At 40.9% G+C, this 26,421-nt stretch overlaps 1 protein-coding gene across 1 annotated transcript in view; it reads left to right on the forward strand.

Moving 5' to 3' along the window:
• LOC124595077 (X-linked interleukin-1 receptor accessory protein-like 2) overlaps positions 1-26,421 on the forward strand; it is a 137,465-nt gene that overhangs the window by 91,848 nt on the left and 19,196 nt on the right. The window contains exons 6-8 of the mRNA XM_047133658.1: positions 5,318-5,476; positions 18,602-18,739; positions 22,916-23,076. Coding sequence (XP_046989614.1) covers positions 5,318-5,476; positions 18,602-18,739; positions 22,916-23,076 — 458 coding nt within the window. The remainder of the gene's footprint in view (positions 1-5,317; positions 5,477-18,601; positions 18,740-22,915; positions 23,077-26,421) is intronic.

Below are 26,421 nucleotides of genomic sequence, written 5' to 3' on the forward strand. Positions count from 1 at the left end.
GGATAAATGTATTAACAGTTATGATGATTACTTTTGAAATAATAAACAATTTACTTACTTTTTTTCCATTTCTCTTGTTTTCATTTGAGCGGCAAAATATCTTTCTGGAAAAGATTGGGATGTAATGGTGATTATCAGCAGCAAGGAGGCTAACATCGAGCAGGAAGCCGGATACAGTGAGGACAGGGTGTCCTCACACTAGGTCCAGAACTTAAAGATGCCAGCAGCGACAAGACCTGGATCATTTTAGATGTTGGTGTATGTGATGGTGACATAATATAGAGCATTAGGGCACCATATGTTAAAGAGAGGGTAGGTGAAGAAAGTAGCCAATGTCTGATATAGAAGGCAACAAACTGAAGGTATTGGTTTACAAGAACAATTATTTCAGTAGAAGCACAGTAACCAGACACGATAGCGCATCCTGGTTAGCTGGGTGTACAAATCTTGAGAAGCACATAGGAAGTATGTGTCTGGAGAGAGTGTAGCAGTTCTCTCCTTCTCTTCTTCTGAAAAAGATCAAATACCATACATTACTACATCTACATATGCTAACAACATAAACTGTCCCACATGTAAAGTTGCATTTGGAGGACTGCATTGGGTAAACTGCAGGGGTAAATCGAATCAGTGTGCACTCAGGGGTTCGCTGGTTGTTTGAGAAAAGGCCTTTTTGGCTCATATCTTCTCATGCATCTTATTGTCCAGATTGCTATGTATCTCCATAGGTCACACAGCTTTCAGCATTGCTATTTTTAACAGTGAAATTCAGTCTGTATTTTGCGATTGCTTCTACTATCACTACAACTATGTTCCAAATCTGTACTATAAGAAAAAGTAATGTCACTTTCTCTATTTATCCACATGAAATAAGGTTAATTTACATATGTCATTATAAGAAAATCAGTGCTGTGTGAGAGTCAGTGAAAACCCATTAGTCAGTGCAATGATAGTGAAGTCTAATCATATTATCTCTAGCACCACAAATTTTAAACATAACTTCATTGTCTTTACTTACAAATATGTTATTATCAAATCAACATCGCCCAAGTCAAGCTTACCATCTATTTCATTTTCACTTACAATAACATAACTAGTCTGTTTGATAACCAATTATATGATCATACTATCAATCACTGAGCTGCACTGGGTGGTACATGTTCACATAATGGAGACCAATTGATAAATACTTCTACTTGTTTCTAGCTTGCCCATAGAGGGCCCATTTTCTTGATATTTTGGGCATCTCCATCAACATTTGTTATAGTAATCTAATTCATTTTTCATCTTTTGCAAATTTATTTTTAATAAAGAATCTTTCCCACAGTCTGGATCGAGGTGTCTTGACCATCTGTCAATAACTGAGTGTCTCTCTATTGGCATGTCTACTCGAGTAGTGAATGAATTCTGTATGTTCATCAAATCATGACCTAGTAGGTGACATAAATGCTGTGCATACCCTACCCTAACCAAATTGCTTGGCAGTATTTACAATGAAAGTACATTATTATTTTTGACTGAAGAAATTTTGAAACTGCAATTACTGTTTTGTGTCCTAAGATGCTCACCCCTATTGTCTGTAAAATATTACAATGATTATAAACATAGATACCATAAACATTAACTTTCTGGGTTGCCTGTTGGCTTTTTAGCATAGGATGTGAACATAGTTGAACAAATATAGCACTACATTATTATCACAGAATATTCAAAGACGATATTAATAATTCTGGTTAGTGTATATGCATTAGATATTAATTATTTTAATCACTTCAAGTTTTCTACAGAATATATTGTTAGAGTTCTTGCTTGTTTTTCAGTTCTTGTTACTTTTCTCACTACCCACAGTACAGCCACTTCATTTGTTAATGAGACAACATCAAAGTGCGCCTTCTCTATTTTGATACACAGAATCAGTCATTACTCCACTTATTGAGTCAGTGCCTCATTTGCAGCATCCCATCTTTTCTTTTCTCATGTATAGTTTCACATGAAACATACATTAAATAAGTATTCATTACATTCATTATATCCTTCCAGAAAATGGTAGTCATAATAGGTATTGAAAATATTAAGAAAGTGAATGAACTTCTTATGTGACCAGTTACCATAACATTTGCATTATTAGTACTATACTCTTGATGAGTGCTTCCTACATCATTTCTGTTATAAAAAAAATTTACTTGAGTCAATGCATAATTCCTCTGTTAAAGAAAAGAAAACAGTAAAACTTACAATGGTGCAGCATAAAAATCCACCCCCTGTCACCTGACTCTGCACTATATTTGTCCTGTTAACTGACTGTCTCCTGTATGTTCTTGTGCAACAACTCTTATTAGTGGGGTGGCTACCTACTGACTCATATGTTTTGGCACTATGTCGGACTGTTGATGCACCCATCAACTTTCATTTTTCGTCACTGTCATTATGTCAAAGTTCACAAACATACTCTTCTGTACCTTTTAGACTTATAATTTACTTATGAAACATAGAACATAAGTGTCCTGTGCCTCAGAACATTAGCAAATTATTATAGTGCTCAGTTTGCTTATCACTGTTCGTTTATAAAATGGTCTAGGTATTCTACTTTGAATTTATGTTTTTTGCTTTGTGTGGAGCTATACAAGTCACTGAGGATCAGAATACATACTTTTCTTGCTTGGAATAACTTTTGTGGAAGAGAAACTTATGAATTTTGCCGTAATACCCTCCTCATATGCAGTCCTTAACTTCTGTTGCAATGATATTTTTATTATGTTTGAAACTTACCTGGTTTGCTTAAATTTTTATTTTGATGATGAGGATTATTCTTAAAGCACCTGCTTCTGTGTTGTTTACTGGTCAAAAGTGCCTTCTCCTATGTATTTTTTCTTTAGACTTAAAAGTTTTTCTTCCATTAACAGTCTTGACATGAAGGAGATTGAAGTATGATGATCGGACTGGGTTGATTCTCATGTGCTCAAAAAATGATTGTAGCTCACTGATTACAAAATTAATAGTTTTTTGACACTCACAGAGGTAAAAATATTTTCACCTTCATTCTTTAGATGGTGAGCAAAGTCTTTTAATTGTGGAATATATGTGGCTTTATCACATGAAACATTCTTTCTTAAGCATCATATACACCAGCTACATCAAGCTGTAACACACAAAACCAAGGAAAGATGTTTGTGTACCACAGAATGCCTAGGGCGGATGTCAAGCTGTGCCACTCTGTGCAATAATAAACAAGTTCTGTCCAGTGTTCGTACATGGAAGAAATGGTTCATTTGGGCATGCACTGCTTGGATGGAAATTCTCATTTTCCATTTTTATTGATGTGTGCACATGCACACTGGAACTTTTTCATGCATCTACAAACACTCTGCACAGTTCTGCTGTGGTCTGCACCATTCTGTTCTGTTCTGTGCTGTGCATTTATGTGCAGGGCTACTTTTCTGTTTGTAAATTGAAAGAAGTTTAATCATCATTACAGCTGAAATTTCACAATTAATTATGTGTAGTGTTGGCTTCTGATAATTTTCTGAGCTGCAGTATCCAGCCTTTTCTGTGTTGCAACTTTTCTTTTATGTACCTGTACTGGTGTTGTGTTCGTGTTGCCGTTGCATGCTGGTTCAGTTGTTTAGCCTTTGACAGTATCCCCACCCACCATGGCACAGATATGAAATTTCCAGGCTGATCAGTTCTTAAAGCCTCTGAGCTTTGTAATTCATGTAATGGTACTTTTATGGTTTTGTTACACTCATGTGAGAACACATCAGTGAATGACTATGTAACTGGCTAAAGACATACATATTTCACAATATGATATATCATCTGTATGTACTTTATATACAGAAGCTATCACATTATTGTGGGGGTTAGTATCAACTAATTTGAATGTTTTCAAAATGTGTAACAAATTGTAATTGTGCACCGGGCTCAAATAACAGTACAGGAGAATGAAGGTTCTACAACACTCCAACAAATTAGTAACAAAGTCACACAAATGAGTTAAAAAGATTTATTTATCTTCGTGATTTGTTGAAAAATGGAGTCTGCAACACTGCTTGTAATATAACACAAAAAAGACCCTCAATGGCTAAGCACAAATAATCATAGTTAAACTTCACAGTACATAGCAAATGCAATTTACCATAACTATCTGTTCACTTCTAAGAATTCACTAAATGATGTTGCCTGTCTAAGTCAGCCCTGTATAATGATATACAACCAAGTGGGTGAGAGCTGCTCTTCCATCTTTTGAGTAGACTTCTGTCCATTGTTGTCCGGTCATTGGTGGATTGTACTCGGCCAGTAATTGGCTGAGGAGAAGTCGATATCCTCATCCTCAGTGCCGCCTGTGGTGCTGGTGGAACTTGTAAAGGAGTGAGTCTCTATGGCACTGGCACCAGCTCGCATCTTTTCGCCTGTGGTGCTTTTGCCCTGGCTGTGTCTCGTTCAGACGACACAGCACTGTAAATGTTCATAATCACAAATCTCTTTCAGTTTTTGACTGAGTGCTTTGAAATTTTGACACAACATTGCATTGAATATGCATGTGTTTTTATATACCTATTTTTTAAAATATGTAGCAAATATTTTTTTTTATAAATTTAATAACAGGGAAATACTGTTACAAAGAAATCTCAAATGTTATTCCATATTAGAATGAAACATTGTGTCAAAATTTCAAAGCAATTGCTCAAGTACTTTGGGAGAAACATGATTTTGATGAAAATTGACATTTTATTTATATAGATTGTTTTGATCAAACAGTATGCTGTTTTCTCTTCCTGAAAAAACTGATCATTTCACAATTTAAAATTATTTTAGACTGATAACTTAGTCTCAAAGGCTTTCTGGTCTACGCTGTGGCTACAGAATAGACATATTTCAGTACAGAGCCATAATTAACGCTTGCTATTTATTTAACAATAGAACCAAATTCAGTTATTAGAACAAGAACTTCCTATCCACTTGGAAAGAAACCTTTTTTATATGAAACAATTTACAGCTGTGGCCAAATTTATTCTATCACTGGCCAGAGGAAACAGTAAAGTTATAATTAATTACATAATGAACCATGTTTGTAAATATCTGTGTTTATATCATGGGTTCCCAGAATATTTTTTTATTTTCACTCATCTAGAAAATTTCACTTTGCTCTCTTGTCACATGGGTGCAAATGTAAAGTATCCAATTAAGAGCAATAATTTGGTACAAAGGTCTTATTCATATTTGATTGTGATGTTTTTGTTGTCACTTATCATACTCTGTAAAATGAATAGTTCTCATTTTAAACATTCCTGTGACTTAATTTATTTTTATGTTGAAGTGGATCCAGATGCCAAAGTCATACACACATATAAAACTACTGTCATCATTGTCTGTGTATTTGTTGGTGTCACTACACTGACTATAATGTTTGTCATTCAGTGGCATCTTGAACTGCGGCTGTTTTGGAAAGATCGTTTTGGGAAAAGTGAAGAAAATGGTAAGTAAATGAAATACAAGATTACAAAATTTTACTAATCTCTCAATCAAAATCCAACCAACTTTGCAAAAGACTATTTTCCGTTAGCACAGTTTCCTTTCTATCTGTCATTTCTGATTTATAAACCAATTTTAATAGTGGAAAAAATTATCTCAGTTCCCTTGTGGTATTAGGTTTAAGTATTATCTCAAGCTTTTGGTATTTTTCTATCATTATGATCAGGAGCTGGCTTATATAACTGGTGCTTGTTAGTTTTAAATATAGCAGTCTACCAGATTATGCCATGATCAAAGGCCCAGAAATTTAAATATACTTCCAGACATAATGTTGACATATGCAGTAGAGACATGCTTGTCGAAACACAAATCTCATAGTAGAGTTAGCACTTTGGCATTGACAGCTGATGATGTGATTGGGTAGACTGATATTAACACCTTTCTTGATGACAAGCTCAGTAGATCAATACAAAGGGCAAGATTTATGTTTCATCAAATTAAGTCTACTCTTGTCCATAGGCAGTGCTTTGCAGCTACTGAGTTTTCCTGACCTTAACATTTATTAAAACAATGGAGACTCCAGGTTGGAATATCAACAGTATTAGGAAAAGAACAGATTGCTACTCACAGTAAAGATAGCATGTCAAGTTCTTGACAAGCACAAAGAAAGGACTATTACATGTTTAGCTTTCAGCCAAAGCCTTCTTCAGAAAAGAAAATACACACACATTCCCACAAGTTAGCGCACCTCATGCACACATGATCACCACCTGCAGCCTCTTGCTCATGTCCACTTTGGTCAATATTCAGTCCCACAAATTTTGTGTTTGTTATGCAACCTATTTAACTTAACTGTCATTTTGTCTCATCAGATTAAAATTTGTGGCATTTCTGCCCTTTATGGTCAATGTAACTACATCGGTTGTTGAACAGTTGTCAACATCCTTGAAGGGTATCATTTGCTTCCTATGCATGTAGTTCCCTAGATTTTTCAGTGACTGTAATATAGCTTTTATCAGCAATGAGAATTTTTTCCCCATGAGATTTCAGATGCACTGAGCAGATTACAGTTGGAATGAATGAAACAGCACTGGGTGAATTACAAAAATCAAACAGTACGGCTTTCATAGAAAAGTTGAATCTATTACTACTCATGTTGTCCAATGTGGCCAGTAAAGCTAATAATAATAATTATTATTTTTATTATTATTATTATTATTATTATTATTATTATTATTATTGGAAAAATTATTGATGTATGTCAGGAAGAGTATTGGTTCTAATGTGCTACCCCGAGGAACTTCTTTATTAATATACATACATCAAAAATAGTTTTGCATTACCTCGTTTCTGAGGATTCTGGAACCTGTACAGAGAAATGGAATAGATATCAACATAAACATCATTTCCACCCTTTTTTATATTTCTGATGAAAACCACACGTTGCGTGTTGTACCACCATACAATGAGACCTTAAGAGGTGGTGGTCCAGATTGCTGTACACACCGGTACCTCTAATACCCAGTCGCACATCCTCTTGCATTGATGCATGCCTATATTCATCATGGCATACTATCGACAAGTTTATCAAGGCACTGTTGGTCCACATTTTCCCACTCCTCAATGGCGATTTGGCGTAGATCCCTCAGAGTAGTTGATGGGTCACGTTGTCCATAAACAGCCCTTTTCAATCTATCCCAGGCATGTTCAATAGGGTTCATATCTGGAGAACATGCTGTCCACTCTAGTTGAGTGATGTCATTATCCTGAAGGAAGTCATTCACAAGGTGTGCATGATGGGGGCGCAAATTGTCATCCATGAAGACGAATGCCTCGCCAATATGCTGCCGATATGGTTGCGCTATCGGTCAGATGATGGCATTCACATATCATACAGCTGTTACGGTGCCTTCCATGACCACCAGTGGTGTGCGTCAGCCCCACATGATGCCACCCCAAAACAGCAGGGAACCTCCGCCTTGCTGCACTCGCTAGACAGTGTGTCTAATGTGTTCATCCTGACCAGGTTGCCTCCAAACACATCTCCAGTTCAAGGCATATGTGACACTCATCAGTGAAGAGAATGTGATGCTGATTCTGAGCGTTCCATTCGGCATGTTGTTGGGCCCATCTGTACCAAGCTGCATGGTGTTGTGGTTACAAAGATGGACCTCACTATGGATGTCGGGAGTGAAGTTGCACAAAATGCTGCCAATTGTACACAGTTCGAGTCATAACACAACTTCCTGTGGTTGCACAAAAGCATTATTCAAGATGGTAGTGTTACTGTCAGGGTTCCTCTGAGCCATAATCCACTGCAGTAGTATCCCTTGGGCAGCCTGAGCAAGGTATGTCATCGACAGTTCCAGTGTCTCTGTATCACCTCCATGTCCAAACAACATTGCTTTGGTTCTCTCTGAGACACCTGGACACTTCCCTTGTTGAGAGCCCTTCCTGGCACAAAGTAACAATGCGGACATGATCGAACCATGGTACTGACTGTCTAGGTATGGTTGAACTACAGACAAGAGCTGTATACCTCATTCCTGGTGGAATGACTGGAAGTGATCGGCTATTGGACCCCCTCCATCTAGTAGGTGCTGCTCATGCATAGTTGTTTACATCCTTGGGCAGGTTTAGTGACATCTCTGAACAGTCAAAGGGACTGTGCCTGTGATACAGTATCACAGTCGACATCTATCTTCAGGAGTTCTGGGAGCCAGGGTGATGCAACACTTCTTTGGATGTGTGTATTTTGTTTCTCATAAGTATGTAGGAATTTGGTAACAAACAAGAAGTTCATGACGTGTAATGACTGTCAATGTTACCAATTCACGTACACAATATTTGTTTATACACATTCTATGGACAGATACAACTTAACCACTTGGTGTCTCAGAACACACTACCCAAGGTCCAGAGATACTGTTATTTGGCCCTCCCCCAAAGGCATGGAGTGCTGAAATGTGTTGTGGTATGGTGCAGGTCATCTCTGGAGATGCTGTCTAGCTCGTACTCATCTAGATGTCTTGGTCGGCGCAGCAGTCTGTCTGTTCGTGACGTCAGTACTGGCTGAGTAGGTGGTACTAGAGGTTCCATCGTTAGGTCATCCACCGGTGGTTGTACATGATCCTGTGATGGGGGTGTAGGTTAATCCTGTGTCCGGTTTTCCGTGTTGTGATCTTGGGCTTACACATGTAGGAAGGTAGATAACAGTGCAGCTGTACTGAATGACTGTGGTATCGGTGTGGAGTGGTACAATGATCGCAACACCATGCTGTTGCCAACCTGTCAGTTTTTGTACGTGGCAGATACCATGGTCGTTGTGTCATGTAGAGACACTGTGATATCTTCAGGAAGATAGTGCTTGACATTGACTGTGATGGCAAAAGGGGTTGGGTCATGGCATGGGGTCAAAGGGGCAGTATTGTTCCCCAGCATCTCCACCAAAGTCCATGCTGGCTTCAGTCAGACACAGTAATGGGTTTGCCGGCTAGCTTGATTTGAATATGTTGGGTCCCCATCCTAGTACTTTATACAGTCCACTGTACGCTGGGTGCAGTGCTGGCTTGATAGTGTCTGTGCATAGCATTACACGAGTGAAAGTCTGTAGGTTTTTGTGCACAAATACAGAGGGTGTTGTGTGATGTGAGGGCAGTGGGACTCTGATGCTGAGTATCCATTCTCTGACCCTTTGTAGGAGGTCAGAGTGATCCTTGTTGCCTTCGTCCATTGTCCACGTGACAAATTCCGCCAGAAGGCTAATCGCTTCACCATAGAGGCTCTTTGCTAGCGAGGTGTCGAGGTTCTCTTTGTGAGCTGTTCTGATACCCAGCAGCACCTCCTCTGACCATTCGCTATTGTGGCACACCAGTGCTCTTTTCAGTGTGCGGTGCAATCGTTCCACGAGGCTGTTTGACTGTGGATTGTAGGCTGTGGTATGGAATCGGTGGCAGCTGCAGAGGTGGCACAGTTCCATAAAGAGTCAATTCAAATTGTCTGCCCTGATCGGTTCTTAGTGACTCAGGGCAGCCAAATCTCACTACCCATAGATCGATCAAAGATCTCCCAACTGTCTCCACTGATAAGTCCCTGAGCAAAGTGGCCTTCACCCACTGAGTTGTTCGCTCATTGACCGATAGGATATAACAAAATCCATTAGATTTAAGTAGTGGCCCCACTATATCTATATGTGCACGGCAAAAACAGCCCTTCGGGACAGGGAAGCTCCCTAATGGTGGCTGGTTGTGTTGTCCTCTGGCAAGGAATGCACACTCATGTCCAAGTGGCACAATCTCTCTTCATATTCAGCCACACATAACACTCTGAAACTAGTTCTGTCGTGGGGCACACTCCAGGATGAGCTAAGTAATGGAGCAAATTGAATATTTTTTGGCGATAGTTGACAGGGATGGAAGGTCATTGCCTCCCTGTTAACACATCACACCAAACTAGTTTGTTGGTTCCAGACACTGACCATTGTTGTAGTTGTAATCCCATGTTTCCACTTGACAAGAATTGCCCCAGGTCCGTATCTGTTGCCTGTGCATCCCCAAGGTTACCGAAATCCAGGTGAATGGTCACGGCTGCTAGGTGGACAGGTAGTCTGCAACCATATGTCCCCTCTGTGCACTTGGTGAACATCTGTTGTGAACTGTGAGATGTGGTCCAAGTGCCTAAAATTGTGCTGTGTGGCATTGGCAGACAGGTTCTTTACTGCAGCAGCTAATGTTCGATGGTCTGTATAGATAGTAAGTGGTCTCCCTTCAGTATCATCACAGAAGTAGTGCACTGCTTCATACATGGTCAGTAGTTCTTGGTCAAAGGTTGACCACTTCCTTTGAGAGTCTGTCAGTTTTCTTGAGAAAAAATGGAGAGGTTGAATCATCTCTGGCACTTCTTGCTGTAATACAGTGCCTATCGCTTGATCGCTTACATCTAATCTAATAATAAAATGAGCATCTGGTGAAGGTAGTGTGAGGGTGATGGTGTGGGCTAGTTGAGCTTTAATGTTGCTGAATGCAGTTTGCATCTCGACTGTCCATGTTAGCTTCATCTTTCCCAATTTATTTTTCACTGTAGAGCTTCTGTGATGGGAAGTAGTGTTTCAGCTGCATGGGGCAGGTGTTGTTGGTACAAAATTGACAATGTCGAGAAATTTACATAGTTTTTGGTAATTTGTGGGAGGGGGCCAGTTAGTGATTTGCTCAATTTTGTCCTGTGTGGGCTGCATGCCTGTTGCGTCGACTAGGTGGCCGACGAACGTGATGCAAGGCTGTCGCAGTTGGCATTTGTCAGTATTAATTTCTACCCTGTGTTGTGGCAGCTTGTTGTATACTCCATGAAGGTGTTTTTCATGTTTCTCTGTGTATTTTGAGAATATAATTAAATTGTTTAAATAGCAGTAACAGAGTGGCACATTGAAAAACAACCCATCAATGAATCTTTGCCATGTCTGTATGGCATTTTTCAACCCAAATGGTATGAATAGAACTTCATGTAAACCGAATGGATTGATAATGGCCTTTTTGTGAACGTCCTCCAGGGCCATAGCTATTTGGGAGTATGCTGTTTTATAGTCCAATACGCTAAAGATGGTTGCCCCTGCCATCTCGTGTGCAAAATCTTGAATATTCGAGAGACCGGGTAGCTACCTATAATTGTTTTGGCATTGAAGTACCAGTATTCGCCACAGAGGCGCCGTGTACTCTCTTTCTTTGGCCACATAGTGATAGGTTATGCCCATTCACTGTCCAAAGGTCTGATTATATCATCCTGGAGAAATTCTTCTATGGCTGCCTTGGCCACCTTGAGTTTGTGGGGGGACAGGCAGTGGGGGCGGTAGCGTAAGCTCGATCCCAGAGTCATATTAATTCTATGGACAGTGCCGTCCATAACTATGCTAACTGTTTTGTTTGGTAGCGGTGGCCCAGGGGGCGGAATCCTGTTGTCTTCTCTGTCCACAAGGGTAGTGGCCTTGTTGTTGGGTAACCTGCTCACAAGAGCAGAAACACTGTTGCTATTTGACCTGCTCGTGAGAGCTGCATCACCAAGTATAATAGGCACTGTACTAACTTGTGTATCCATGCTAGTGGTTGTGCAATTATCCTGTGGCTCTCGGGTGCACTGGGCCATCTGTAGTTGCTGCCGGATTCATTGCAGTTGGTTGTCCAGTTCATGATGATGGCTGCATAGGTGCTCATTCTCTGTACATGTTTTGTTGTTCTCTTTGCAGATGATCTTTTCGTGGAGTTCGTTGCACTGTGTTGCATGTTGTAATGCAAGATCCGTTGCAGTCTCAATGTCTAGTGGTGCAGGGGGGGGGGGGGGGGGTGTCCATGGTGAACAGCAGACTGTCACTGCAGACACCTCCTATAGGGTGTTGCCTTGTAATAACAGAGCCCCACTAATGTCCAAGATGAGACAGTAATGATGGAGGAAGTCTACTGTCCACTCCGAGCACTAGTTCCACCGTTTCAGCCACAAAAAAAGTCCACGGACTTGGTGTATGGTCATTTAGCCAGAGCGTCACATAGGCTGTCCCCACTACCAGTATTATTGTATCATTTGCCACTCAGAGTTGTATGGTTGAGGGCTTGTAATCTCCTGTGGTGAGATATGGGGGTAGTGTGCTGATGTCTGTGCCCATATCGACTAGCAGGTACTTGTGTAGCCGGTGCATATAACAAACGGTTGTGCACCATCTGCCTCTGTGTGTGGAATGTTATGTGCTTTGGTATCTCCAGTAGAAAGTTGGCTTGTTGTAGGGAGGCAGGCTGGTGTGCCAGTGTAGTTTGGGTAGCCACACAACTGTCAGAAGCGGCGTGCATTGGCAACAAATCACGCATGAAACCAGCAGTAGCCACTCATCATTTTGTTTTGGCTGGGCTGTGTTGTAGCGGCCCAGGTGTCGGCCATCTCCCTTGTTTGTTTATTTCCTGCAGGTGCTGGGTCCATGCGCCATGACTGTTGCAGTGCTGCAGGGGTTGCAGCCTGTAGGGTGAGTGGGGTCCACTTGCGGGGGGAGGAGGAGGTTGCCTCGGGTCTGTACACAGTGTCTGCCCCTGCTGCCCTCGTCTGTTGTGTACCGTATCCATTGCTGGTGCGGCAGTTGTAGATGGCTGTCCTGGTGCTGATCAGTGTCCCGTGGTGTGTGAGCGCCAGCATCCTATCAGTCACTTGTAGACGCATTTCCAATGGTGTGTCCCCATGTACTAGATGTGCTATCTGTATATGCTCTGGGAGCTTGAGTAACCATAATGACCACAGGGCCCCATCTGATAGTAGGTTGTTATCAATTTTCAGGCACAGTTTGTGCCATAATGTTGATGGCGTGTCGTCACCCAGCATCATCTCGTTTATGACAAGGTGCAGTTGTTGCTCTGGCATGCGTGACAATTGTTTCAATATTACTGACTTCATAGTCTCATACTTGAGTGCAGTCGGGTTATTTAGCAGTAGATTGCTGACGAGATCCGCTTGCTCACCGAGATGGTTGAGAAGTATTAACAGCTTGCTCTGCATAAGCCAAAGCACACTTCTGGTGAGTTTGTGTGAATGGGCGGCAGGTGGAGTTTGATAGATGGTGGGTGGTTTCCATAGTGGTCGTTTTCTGTTGTTCCCACTGAATTGCCCCTGTGCAGTAGTTGCATGGGGTTGCTTGGACCAACTGTGGTGGCCTGATGAGGTGTGGCCATTGTCTGTTGTACTTGTCGGCATGGTGTGTGTGATATTCCGTTTGAAGCTGTGGTGCGACATGCGGCACAGGCGGCTGGGCAGTGATGTCACACCCGTGAAGTTGCGAGGGTCACAGCGCACCTGATACCTCTGTGCCGTCACCTGTGTGACATATAGAGGCATCAGCAGAATGCGGAAAAATATAATTCCATTGGATATCACAGTTATCTGGCAGTGTTTGTCCGTGTGTCCACTGTGCACAGTGTTCCGTTAGTCACGTTGCGGCCGTCGCAGTTACTGTGGTGGTGTCGGTGTAATGAAACATAGCGCATGGTGCAGGTGGTGTATCAAGTAACTCCATGCTAACAGCGTTGCACCCCTTGGTCATAACGCGTGTTGTAGTAGGTGGTGTGAAGTCACGGTCGTTCAGAGGGCATCACAAAGTGGGAGGTCCTTGCGTTGTGCCCATAGGATCAACAGCATGCCGTGTAATCATCGCCAGCTGGATAAAATCGTCGTAGAATGTCAGTCCATGTGGTATGGTGTTGATGTCTGGCTCGAACTTGATGCACTTCGATGTGAGTGTGGTTGGTGTAGCAGTCAGGTTGTAATTCTGATATGCATCTTGTGGTCGTAGTGCTGTTGATGTGTCTGTTGTGGTATCCTGATAGCTGTTGACGTGTGGTCATGGTAAAACAGTCATGTCGTGCATCCATACCAGCACATAGTGAGCGTCAGCATATCCCGGTGCAAGCTGGGTTGTGGGGATTGGTGTGGCCGGCGGGTCTGTGACGTCACGCCCAAGGTGTGTGACTTCACCCACGTGATGTGTGAGAGCAAAAGTGGTGTGCAGAAATATGCCATTCTGTTCAGAATCACTGTTAACCAGCCTCTCTGTCCCTGAGACCACCAAATACACTGACTTTCATGTTGTCACTGACTGTTCAGTGTTTGTTACGTAACTGTGGTTGGTGTCCGTAATTAGCCTGTCAATGCCTGACATCTCAATAATGGTAGAGACACTAGGTTGATAGGGAGACTTGTGAGTAGCACTTTTATTAGTTGAATGTATAGCAATTGGAATATTGCACTCGAGATTGGCAGGGACGGCAGGGTAGCACCATTGTTCATTACCATCGATCATCGTTGTCCCTTCTTTATGTAGTCTGATGAGGTTAGTGTCCACATAAGCACTCGTAGCACTACTTTCAGTGTTCAGTAAAGACACTGTGGTCGATAGAAGTTCAATATCACAGTCATTATGTGTGTGTTGATGTGACAATGGTTGCATTGTTGTGCACGTATTAAACCCAGAAGTAGTGGAATTTCCATCTTTTAGTGGTGAAAAGTCGATAGATAAACATTCACAACACTTGCTGGCTGACATTGGTGTTTGTAGGATCCACATTGGCAGGGTGTTGTATTCTCATGTTGGGTGGAGGCAGAGCAGCGTGTCACACGAAAATGTTGCAGCACGGGGTCAACAATGTAGGAACTGGGTAACGAACACGATGTTTGTGATGCGTAATGACTGTCAACATCACCGATTCACATACACAATATTTATTTACACACGTTATATGGAGGGATACAACTTAAAAACTTGGTGTCACAGAACGCACTACCCAAGGTCCAGAGATACTGCTTTTGCAACGATATTCTTGGGGAAGGAAGTCCATAGAGCTTGTGTCCCCACAAGTTTTTCATTAAAATCTGCTAGGCATGACTGGCACCAGTTGTTAGCTACAGCACATATTCCTAGTGATTATAATGTACACACATCATAAAAAGTTTTGCATCATGTCAGTTATGACAGTTCCGGAACCTGTACAGAAAATTGGAATAGATATCAACATAAACATCATTTCCACCCTTTTTATTGCTCATGAAAACCACACGTTGCATGTTGTACCACCATACAGTGAGACCTTCGGAGGCGGTGGTCCAGATTCCTGTACACACAGGTACCTCTAATACCCAGTAGCATGTCCTCTTCCAGTGCTACATGCCTGCATTCATTGTGGCTTACTATCCACAAGTTCACCAAGGCACTGTCAGTCCAGATTGTCCCACTCCTCAATGGCAATTTGACATAGATCCCTCAGAATGGTTGGTGGGTCACATCATCCATAAACAAACCCTTTTCAATCCATCCCAGTCATTTTTGATAGGGTTCGTGTCTGGAGAACATGCTGGCCACTCTAGTCGAGCGATGTCGTTATTCTGAAGGAAGTCATTCACAAGATGTGCACGATGGTGGCATGAACTGTCATCCATGAAGATGAATGCTTTGCCAATATGATTGTGCTATCGGTCAGAGGATGGCATTCACGTATCATACAGCCATTACAGCGCCTTCCATGACCACAAGTGTTGTACATCGGTCCCACATAATGCCACCCCAAAACAGTAGAGAACCTCCACCTTGCTGCACTTGCTGGATGGTGTGTCTAAGCATTCAGCCTGACCGGGTTGCCTCCAAACATGTCTCTGACAATTGTCTGGTTGAAGGCATATGCAACACTCATTGGTGAAGAGAACGTGATGCCAGTCCTGAGCGGTCCATTCGTCATGTTGTTGGATCCATCTGTAATGTGCTGCATGGTGTTTTGGTTGCAAAGATGGACCTCACCATGGACATCGGGAGTGAAGTTGCGCATAATGCAGCCGTTTGCACACAGTTTGAGTCATAACACAACGTCCTGTGGCTGCACGAAAAGCATTATTCAACATGCTGACATTCCTGTCAGGGTTTCTCTGAGCCATAATCCATAGATAGCGGTCATCCACTGCAGTAGTTGACCTTGTGTGGCCTGAGTGAGGCATGTCATCGACAGTTCCTGTCTCTCTGTATCTCCTCCATGTCCAAACAACATCGCTTTGGTTCACTCCGAGACACCTGGACACTTCCCTTGTTGAGAGCCCTTCTTGCCACAAAGTAACAATGTGGATGTGATTGAACTGCGGTATGGACCGTCTAGACATGGATGAACTACAGACAACACAAGCCATGTACCTCATTCCAGGTGGAATGACTGGAACTGATCTGCTGTCGGACCCCCTCCATCTAATAGACACTGCTCATGCATAGTTGTTTACATCTTTGGACAGGTTTAGTGGCATCTCTGAACAGTCAAAGGGATGGCAAGTGTAGTGACATCTCTGAACAGTCAAAGGGACTATCTCGGTGATACAATATCCACAGTCAACGTCTGTCTTCAGGAGTTCTGTTTTTTGTTGTGTGTATTCTTCATGATATACAGGGTGTTACAAAAAGGTACGGCCAAACTTTCAGGAAACATTGCTCACACACAAAGAAAGAAAATATGTTATGTGGACATGTGTCCGGAAACGCTTACTTTCCATGTTAGAGCTCATTTTATTACTTCTCTTCAAATCACATTAATCATGGAATGGAAACACACAGCAACAGAACGTACCAGAGTGACTTCAAACACTTTGTTACAGGAGATGTTCAAAATGTCCTCCGTTAGCGAGGATACATGCATCCACCCTCCGTCGTATGGAATCCCTGATGCGCTGATGCAGCCCTGGAGAATGGCGTATTGTATCACAGCTGTCCACAATACGAGCACGAAGAGTCTCTATATTTGGTGCCAGGGTTGCGTAGACAAGAACTTTCAAATGCCCCCATAAATGAAAGTCAAGAGGGTTGAAGTCAGGAGAGCGTGGAGACCATGGAATTGGTCCGCCTCTACCAATCCGTCGGTCACCGAATCTGTTGTTGAGAAGCATACGAACGCTTCGATTGAAATGTGCAGGAGCTCCATCGTGCATGAACCACATGTTGTGTCGTACTTGTACAGGCACATGTTCTAGCAGCACAGGTAGAGTATCCTGTATGAAATCATGGCGGTGAATCGAGGAAGTACAGTACATACTGACGAAACTAAAATGAGCTCTGACATGGAAATTAAGCGTTTCCGGACACATGTCCACATAACATCTATTCTTTATTTGTGTGTGAGGAATGTTTCCTGAAAGTTTGGCCGTACCTTTTTGTAACACCCTGTATTGTGCTTTTCACAGTTTGCTTATTCTGTTATAGCACATAGTTTTTTTCTTCTTTATACATCACAGTTTTTCCTAAATATTTAAATTTGCTATGATTTTGATGTACTATTCTCCTACTATATTTACAGGTGGTGAGTTAGTTAACATAACTTCTGTTTTTCCAAAGCATATTCTGAGACCACTTTTCTGCACTATTTAACATGTTCAGTTTCCTTATTGTTACTGGAAGAAGACCAAGATCACAAACAAATTTCAGGCAGTGTAAATTTGTGGTGACTTTGGATCTTCCAGTTTTGAAGTTCTCTGGGTTACCTTGTATTATTGCCAATTTGGTGTATTGATGTAATGAGCAGCAGAAACTGAGTCATGACATCTTCTGCCAACCATGAAGGAATGTTTGCATTAATGTGCTCCTGTCTGGGTTTATTATGAAATTCATGTGTTAACAACATGAGGCCTAATGGTGCAATCTACTTAATTTTCAGTGCACTAAATGGGAGTGAGTGATAAATAATGGAAGAACTTCTTCAGTTACAGATCAAATTTATTACCTTGGCCTACCATTATAATCTTCAATTTCAGTGCTAATATAATCAGATGAGCAAGTAAATTGATGATTTTGAGCCACTGGTTGATTAAATGAACAAAATTCTTTAAATGTCTGACTGTTTTTACATTCCCCAGATTAGATATTACATTCAAATTCATTAAGCACTCTCATATAGCTGTCCTTACATTTCTTTCTAGACACATTCAGCTTTTGTTTATCGGCAAGATTTCAGTTTTATGTGAATCTCTTTAACGCTTCTCAACTTAAATTGTGAGTCATTCAGATAAAGACTAATCATTATTACTATGTTGTCAGTCATGTTGCCAGTATAATCACCCACATCATGGATTTGAATCTGTGTATTCCTCCCTCTCTCTTTCTCCCTCCCTTCCCATCCCTCTCCCTTCCTCCTTCCTCCCCCCCTCCCCCCCCACTCTCTCTCTCTCTCTCTCTCTCTCTCTCTCTCTCTCTCTCTCTCACACACACACACACACACACACATACACACACACACACAAAGAAATGCACGAACATTTTCTTTTGTGTTACTATATCTAATACTGACAAAAGTGATAAAGGTTAATACTGAAAATAAGGCGATTTAGAATTTTAATTTTTCTGTAGCTAGTACCACTCACACCCTCTTAGTGAATGACAACCTAATGTAGTGTTTGAGCTAATAAGAAATTTTTTTTATATGCTGTAATGTTAATTATGTATTTGTTTTCCCTAAGGAGTAATGTACAGCACGTATAGCTCTTTTTTGTTAAAACTGTTTACATATGTATGTTGGAAAGGTAAAATGGGTATTAGTCAGTTTTTTATGATTGTACTTTTATCATCACTGATAATGGTTGTATATTTCAGATGACAAGGAATATGATGTATTCATCTGCTATGATGAACAAGATTCTGATTTTGCACTAGATGTTTTAGTTGCTACACTGGAGACTTCATATGGTTACAAATGCTTTGCTTTTCAGCGTGACAGTCTAGCTGGTGACTGTAAGTAGCAAGTGTATTTATAGATATTAACAGGCCTATATTTTAAAATATGAACACAATAATTTTAATCACATATGTTTCATAATCACCGAATGCTAAATGTCACGTGACATAAACATATGCATAAGACTCGCTAAGTGGCAAAAATTTATTCTTTGTTGTCCATAATAAACGATAACCATCTTTCTTGTAGTTGATAAAATTTATTCATTCATTCAGATGTGGACCAAAACAAAAGGTCAGACCAAATGACCAGAGAAAAACTTGTCAAGTAACCTTGCATGGAAAAAGAAGACATAATGAAAAAAAGACAAAATTGTATACATTAAAAATGGGCCATTCTTTGCCTGTAATGAAAGAGGCTTCAAAATTGTACACCATTGGATACAAGTGTTTTTGTCAACAGAAAAAACAGGTGCTGGAAGAGAGAGAAATACAAAGTGTAGAGTCATTTATTCTAGAATGAATACTCAACTATGAGTTATTTCACTCTTTGATAAAATATATAAATAAGTTTTTTGTCAATATAACAACTACAGTAACACACAGATGATGTTAATGTGTGTCGATGAAAGACAATTGCTTCAGCAGGAATGAAGAAGAAAAAGAGAGAGAGAAACATTTTGAAGAGAAATGCCATGACGTATTTTGGGGGATGCGCAAAACACAGGACAGAGTGAAATTCAAATTAAAAGCATGCTGCTTTATAACAGCCTGTTGATTGATCTCCTGGTCAGTTCTTGTGGTAGAAACCACATATTTCAAATACAGCTTCTTCAGAAACAAGCCCTATTGCTGTTTTTGTGTTTAAGCAGTGATGAATGAGCAAAGCGCAAATATATGTAGTAACAATTCGTAATTTCAAATACACAGTTTGCTATTACTATTGCTGACTCTAGTCACAGAACCCCAACACTGAAAAATATGCTTGCATTTTGTAGCATTTCCAGCCCTGTGCAACCTGCCTACCATTTACTGCTTATACACTCCTGGAAATTGAAATAAGAACACCGTGAATTCATTGTCCCAGGAAGGGGAAACTTTATTGACACATTTCTGGGGTCAGATACATCACATGATCACACTGACAGAACCACAGGCACATTGACACAGGAAACAGAGCATGCACAATGTCGGCACTAGTACAGTGTATATCCACCTTTCGCAGCAATGCAGGCTGCTATTCTCCCATGGAGACGACCGTAGAGATGCTGGATGTAGTCTTGTGGAACGGCTTGCCATGCCATTTCCACCTGATGCCTCAGTTGGACCAGCGTTCGTGCTGGACGTGCAGACCGCGTGAGACGACGCTTCATCCAGTCCCAAACATGCTCAATGGGGGACAGATCCGGAGATCTTGCTGGCCAGGGTAGTTGACTTACACCTTCTAGAGCACGTTGGGTGGCACGGGATACATGCGGACGTGCATTGTCCTGTTGGAACAGCAAGTTCCCTTGCCGGTCTAGGAATGGTAGAACGATGGGTTCGATGACGGTTTGGATGTACCGTGCACTATTCAGTGTCCCCTCGACGATCACTAAAGGTGTACGGCCAGTGTAGGAGATCGCTCCCCACACCATGATGCTGGGTGTTGGCCCTGTGTGCCTCGGTCGTATGCAGTCCTGATTGTGGTGCTCACCTGCATGGCGCCAAACACGCATACGACCATCATTGGCACCAAGGCAGAAGCGACTCTCATCGCTGAAGACGACACGTCTCCATTCGTCCCTCCATTGACGCCTGTCGCGACACCACTGGAGGCGGGCTGCACGATGTTGGGGCGTGAGCGGAAGACGGCCTAACGGTGTGCGGGACCGTAGCCCAGCTTCATGGAGACGGTTGCGAATGGTCCTCGCTGATACCCCAGGAGCAACAGTGTCCCTAATTTGCTGGGAAGTGGCGGTGCGGTCCCCTACGGCACTGCGTAGGATCCTACGGTCTTGGCGTGCATCCGTGCGTCGCTGCCGTCAGGTCCCAGGTCGACGGGCGCATGCACCTTCCACCGACCACTGGCGACAACATCGATGTACTGTGGAGACATCACGCCCCACGTGTTGAGCAATTCGGCGGTACGTCCACCCGGCCTCCCGCATGCCCACTATACGCCCTCGCTCAAAGTCCGTCAACTGCACATACGGTTCACGTCCACGCTGTCGCAGCATGCTACCAGTGTTAAAGACTGCGATGGAGCTCCGTATGCCACGGCAAACTGGCTGACACTGACGGCGGCGGTGCACAAATGCTGCGCAGCTAGCGCCATTCGACGGCCAACACCACGGTTCCTGGTGTGTCCGCTGTGCCGTGTGTGTGATCATTGCTTGTACAGCCCTCTCGCAGTGTCCGGAGCAAGTATGGTGGGTCTGACACACCGGTGTCAATGTGTTCTTTTTTCCATTTCCAGGAGTGTATTATGCCCTATTCTTCCTTCAGGTTACTTAATTCAGCGGGCTGCATCTTTTTTTGAAGGTTCATGAGTTGATTCATTTGTTATAAGAGTTAGTGTGACGTTTAGAGTGAAATTGTTAGGTATGTTTCTCCTGTATAACAACTTAGAAATATTTTATGATATTAACTGAAAAGCAATATTCGCTCTAATGTAATTTCACTTTCATTGCCACGTGTGTGCTACTGACCTTACTATGAAGAAGAATGTTCATGGTGGTGCAGTTACTTGTGAATAACAGTAAAGGAGCTATTAGTTTAAACTGTCTCAGTATGTCATTTTAACTACAAGCTGCCATTAATAATTGTCTCATTATTTTATTATTAGATGCCAATGGCATGCTAAAATTATTGTAAGTAAATAATGTAATTAGTAAGAAAACCAGTACTTTGAAAAAGTTGGTACTTGTCTAGCTATTCAATTACTTTTTAACAGATACTGCCACTTCATAGTTATGTGACATATAAATTATGATGTTTCCTTTTCATTTTATTATTCAAAATGTTTTTCAAGACATTTCATTTGGAATTAATCCAACAATAAATGTTTCTAAAATCCCTAAATTGTTATTATTTTTTAGATTAAATAGCAGTTCCAGTTGCATTATTGTTTGTCTGCCTTCACATTGAACATGAATCACCAACCAATAATGGTTCATTCTCATTTATATAAATACATTTTAATGAGAATACTTTAATATTTTAAATAGTGAATACAATATGCCATCCCATAATCTGCCTACTGTTTTAGTCCAGTTAGGATTTAATGCAAGGAAATATTTCAAAGTAAGCTATTAAGAAGATTTACATTAATAAATAACTTAAGGAGGTAAAAGGTCTACAAGTAAAATAATGCTGAATTGTTGAAAAAAACTGAGAATTTTGCTACCTTTCAGATTAATCAGAGCTAGAGTGTGCGCGCATGTGTGCGTACACACACGTACATCTATGCGATACAAAGCTGGGTTTGTTGGGTAGAATCCAGATGGAACATGCTGTGAAGCAGCCTTTGAAATCAAGCACCAGACTCTGAATTATGTATGTAGGAGCTGCCCTAGAAACACATCCTTCGATTGCATAATCTTCCTGATTTTGTTCTCTGCTAACCCGCACTCCATACTCATCTCAGATTTGCACAATGCCTGTAACTTCTCATCCTGCTCCCTACACCCTCTTCCCTGTAGTCTCCCTCTTGCTTCGTTCTATCTTCTTCCAACACCCATCCCCCAAAAACCACTCCTCCATGTCATCATATCTTGTGCAAAACTCCTCCTGCCTGCAGCTAAAATGAGTTTACTCTCAAGTGCAACATTCCTATCCCAAGCACCTGCTACCTCTCCCTCCCAGCCACCCACCACATTTCCCCAACCCTTCCTCCCTCCCTCTCTCTGCTTTCCTGTCTTCCTATGTGCACTCAACCCAACACAACCCTTCAGCTTAGTTGTGTTACAGTAATGGTACAATGTTGTGAGCCAGGACAATGTAGCTGTACAGGTGTGTTGGTGTGTGTATATGTGTGTGAATTTTTGTGGGAGGAGGGGGCAGGTGGGGAAGGGGGGGGGGGGGGGGGGGGTGTAAATTCTAACTCTGAAGAAGCATTCACCTGAAAGCTAGCCAAGTTCTCATCTTGTTCATGTGACGATCGGTGACTTAACATCTCAACTTATTTGGTGATTTCTTACCAAGGTCTTTCCATTACCATAAGAAAATTTACATTATTTTTATTTGTTACAGGGATCCCTGAGACATATGCAAATGCTGTCAAAAAGAGTCGCAGATTTCTTATGGTACTATCGCCAGCACTTGCGGCAAACAACTGGTGCATTTATGCCCTTTATATTGCAATAGAAGCATTACTTAATCTCCATTCTAAAATAATTTGCGTAGAACTGCAGGTAAGTAGGTAAGTGATGAGATAGTCTCCCATATTCCCACAGAATTTAGATTTTCTGCATGACAATAGACCTAGGTTGAAGGCACAAACTTGGCTGCCATTTATTGAAGAAGTAATAGGTTAAAAGTCAATATTCACACTTAATCTTTCAATTGTATGAGTCTCCATATCATAACAATCAAGTAACAAATCTTGTTCATGGAATACTCACCAAAAATTCCTCTTTAAAAAGTGATTTCTTATTGTGAGCCCTGTTCTTGACTTTCAGCTCAGTAAAGTGTGGTACAATGCTGCCATGTCTCAGATATTTTCTGTCATATGTACGGAATTGCAAATGTGACTTGACATTGTGCTGTTTGGGTGATGTTGTTACCTGCTACTGATTGTTGACAGCTGAACATAAGTTCACTTCATCTTTATCAAATTTCCTGAAATACAGGGTGTTTCAAGGTCCCATCAACAAACTTCGAGTGACAGTATGTTGCACACAGAGGATTTTTTTTTAATTTTATATCGAAAATACATCTTTTTGTCTCAGTGTTTCTGAACAGTGGTCATCAGTGAGGGACACAGAGAGTTGTTGTTCTGTTCCTAAACCCGGAGTGATCCTTGTCATTTGTCTGTAAATGGTTCATTCAGGATCCATTTAGGATTAAAACTGTTTTAACTTCTCAGGTCTAGTTATATTCTATGATGAGGTCAGGGGAAGAATAGATGATGTCCATACACAGTACCCTTGATGCAGATTAACAGTAATTATGAGAAAAGAAGTTGCCATCATGAATATGTTGGCAGTGGAAGGCATGATTTGAGGAGACTAGATTTTGAGGATATGTTCGGCTAGCACATGTGTCAGCCACAGTGCACGTAATCATCTGGAGGGTATTGCAGGATTACAGTCTACACATATGCTACCTTCAGAAAATGCAAATACAAGAACTATCCAATTTTGCATCCCATATAGAATTTTTTCACTGGTGTCTTCATCAAAATGCCATTCACATACAGATGTGTTATTCACAGATGAGGCTTGTCTTATGCCTGCCAGTTATTTTAATGATCAGTTTCCTGACTTACTTGAACATATATCATTGCACAAAAGGTTACATCCATGACAACATTCAGTGTGTGGTGGAGAGTATTTCCTGCCTTCCTGTTTGATTAGATTAGAATAGTTTTTCGTTCCATAGATCCGTGTTGAGGAGATCCTCCTGGATATGGAACGTGTCACTTTTTGTTTTCTTTTTTTTTAAAAGAAAAAGCTGAAATAACAATACTAATAGCATGAATATATACAATACATCATTTGTTTCTATTAAAAAATTCGTCAATGGAGTAGAAGGAGTTGGCCACTAGTAAGTCTTTCAGGCTCCTTTTAAACTGATCTTTATTTGTAACTAAATTTTTTATGTTTGTTGGCAAATTATTGAAGATGAGTGTTCCTGAGTAGTGGACCCCTTTTTGAACTAAAGTAAGTGCTTTTAAGTCCTTGTGCAGATCGTTTTTGTTCCTGGTATTGTATGTATGAACTGAGCTGGTTGTTGGAAAAAGAGATATATTATTTAGGACAAATTTCATTAAGGAGTAAATATACTGAGAGGCAGTAGTTAGTATACCCAGTTCTTTGAAGAGGTTTCTACAAGACGTCTGTGAATTTACTCCACAAATAATACGTATTACACGCTTTTGGACTCTGAAAACTTTTGTTTGACTTGAAGAGTTACCCCAAAATATTATACCATATGACGTTATGGAATGAAAGGAGGCAAAGTATGCAAGTTTTCTCACTTTTATGTCGCCTATGTCTGCTAACACCATTAAACCATTTACTAATATCCATGAAAATATCATTAGCAGATCATTCTAGAACTACACTCGACAAACTATTTATTGCAATACTTGTGTCATCTGCAAACAAAACAAACTCTGCTTCTGGCAGTGTAACTGATGAGAGATCGTTAATGTACACAAGAAAAGCAATGGCCCTAAGATGGATCCTTGTGGGACACCACATGTAATTTCTTCCCATTCTGATGATGACTGATGACTTAATTCACTAGTCCCTTGCACTGACACCCTTTGTTTCCTGTTAGCGAGGTATGACTTGAACCATTTTGCAGCACTGCCCGTGACACCATAGAGTTCTAATTTATTTAAAAGGAATCACAGAAAATACCTGCTGCTTGTAACTTGTTATTTAATGAATTAAGTACATTTTCACTGTAGGTGTAAATAGCCTTTTCGATATCAGAACCCTTCAGAAATCCAAACTGTGTTCTTGATAATATATTATTTGTGGTCATATGGTTGAGAAGCTGTCTGTACATTACTTTTTCCAAAATTTTTGAGAATGCTGGCAAAAGTGAAATCGGTCTGTAGTTTGATGGCATCTCTTTCTCCCCTTTCTTGAATAGAGGCTTAACATCTGCATATTTCAGCCAGTCAGGAAATGTCCCAGTTATAATTGACTGGTTACACAAGTAACGTAGAATTGTACTAAACTCACAAGAACATGCCTTAATTAACTTTGTTGATATTTCATCGTAACCACTAGAATGCTTTGTTTTTAAAGATTTTATTATGGAAGTTATTTCTTTTGGTGAAGTGAGTGACATATTCATGTACCTGAAGCTATTTTTAAAGGCTAGTTTCAGATATTCAAGGGCATTATTTACTGATCCTGACAATCCCATTCTATCAGTAACGGATATAAAGTACATGTTAAATAGATTTGCCACCCTATGCCCATCGGTTACTAATGTGTCATCTACCCTTAGTGCTATTTGCTCCTGTTCCTTTCTGGTTCTACCAGTCTCCTCTTTCACTATATCCCGTATTGTTTTTATTTTGTTCCCTGACATTGCTATCTTCTTCTCGTAGTGCATTTGTTTAGATGTCTGAATTACTTTTTTTAATATTTTACAGTATTCCTTGTATTTAGCTAAATCATAAGCATTGGAGCTATTCTTGGTCAACAGATACATTTTCCTTTTTGTCTTACAGGAAATCTTTATTCCTTGTGTGATCCATGGTTTTATTATAGACTTCTGTTTAATTTGAGTAACTTTTAGAGGAAAACAGTTTTCAAACATGGTACTGACATTGTTTATGAATGTGTTATATTTTTCATTCATGTCATGAGCACTATAAACATCTTTCCAGTTCATATCTTTGAGCAGCTTTCTAAAACACTCAAGTTTTGGTTGATTGAATACTCTCCTGTACTCAGATTTAGCAGTCTTGATAATCTGCTTAGAATTTACATCTAAAACAAGGAGCTGCGTGTCATGATCTGATAGTCCATTTATTACAGGTTTTATGATATGATTTTGTTCCTTTGATTTGT

This window comes from Schistocerca americana, chromosome 2, assembly GCF_021461395.2.
Source record: "Schistocerca americana isolate TAMUIC-IGC-003095 chromosome 2, iqSchAmer2.1, whole genome shotgun sequence".
NCBI lineage: Eukaryota > Metazoa > Arthropoda > Insecta > Orthoptera > Acrididae > Schistocerca > Schistocerca americana.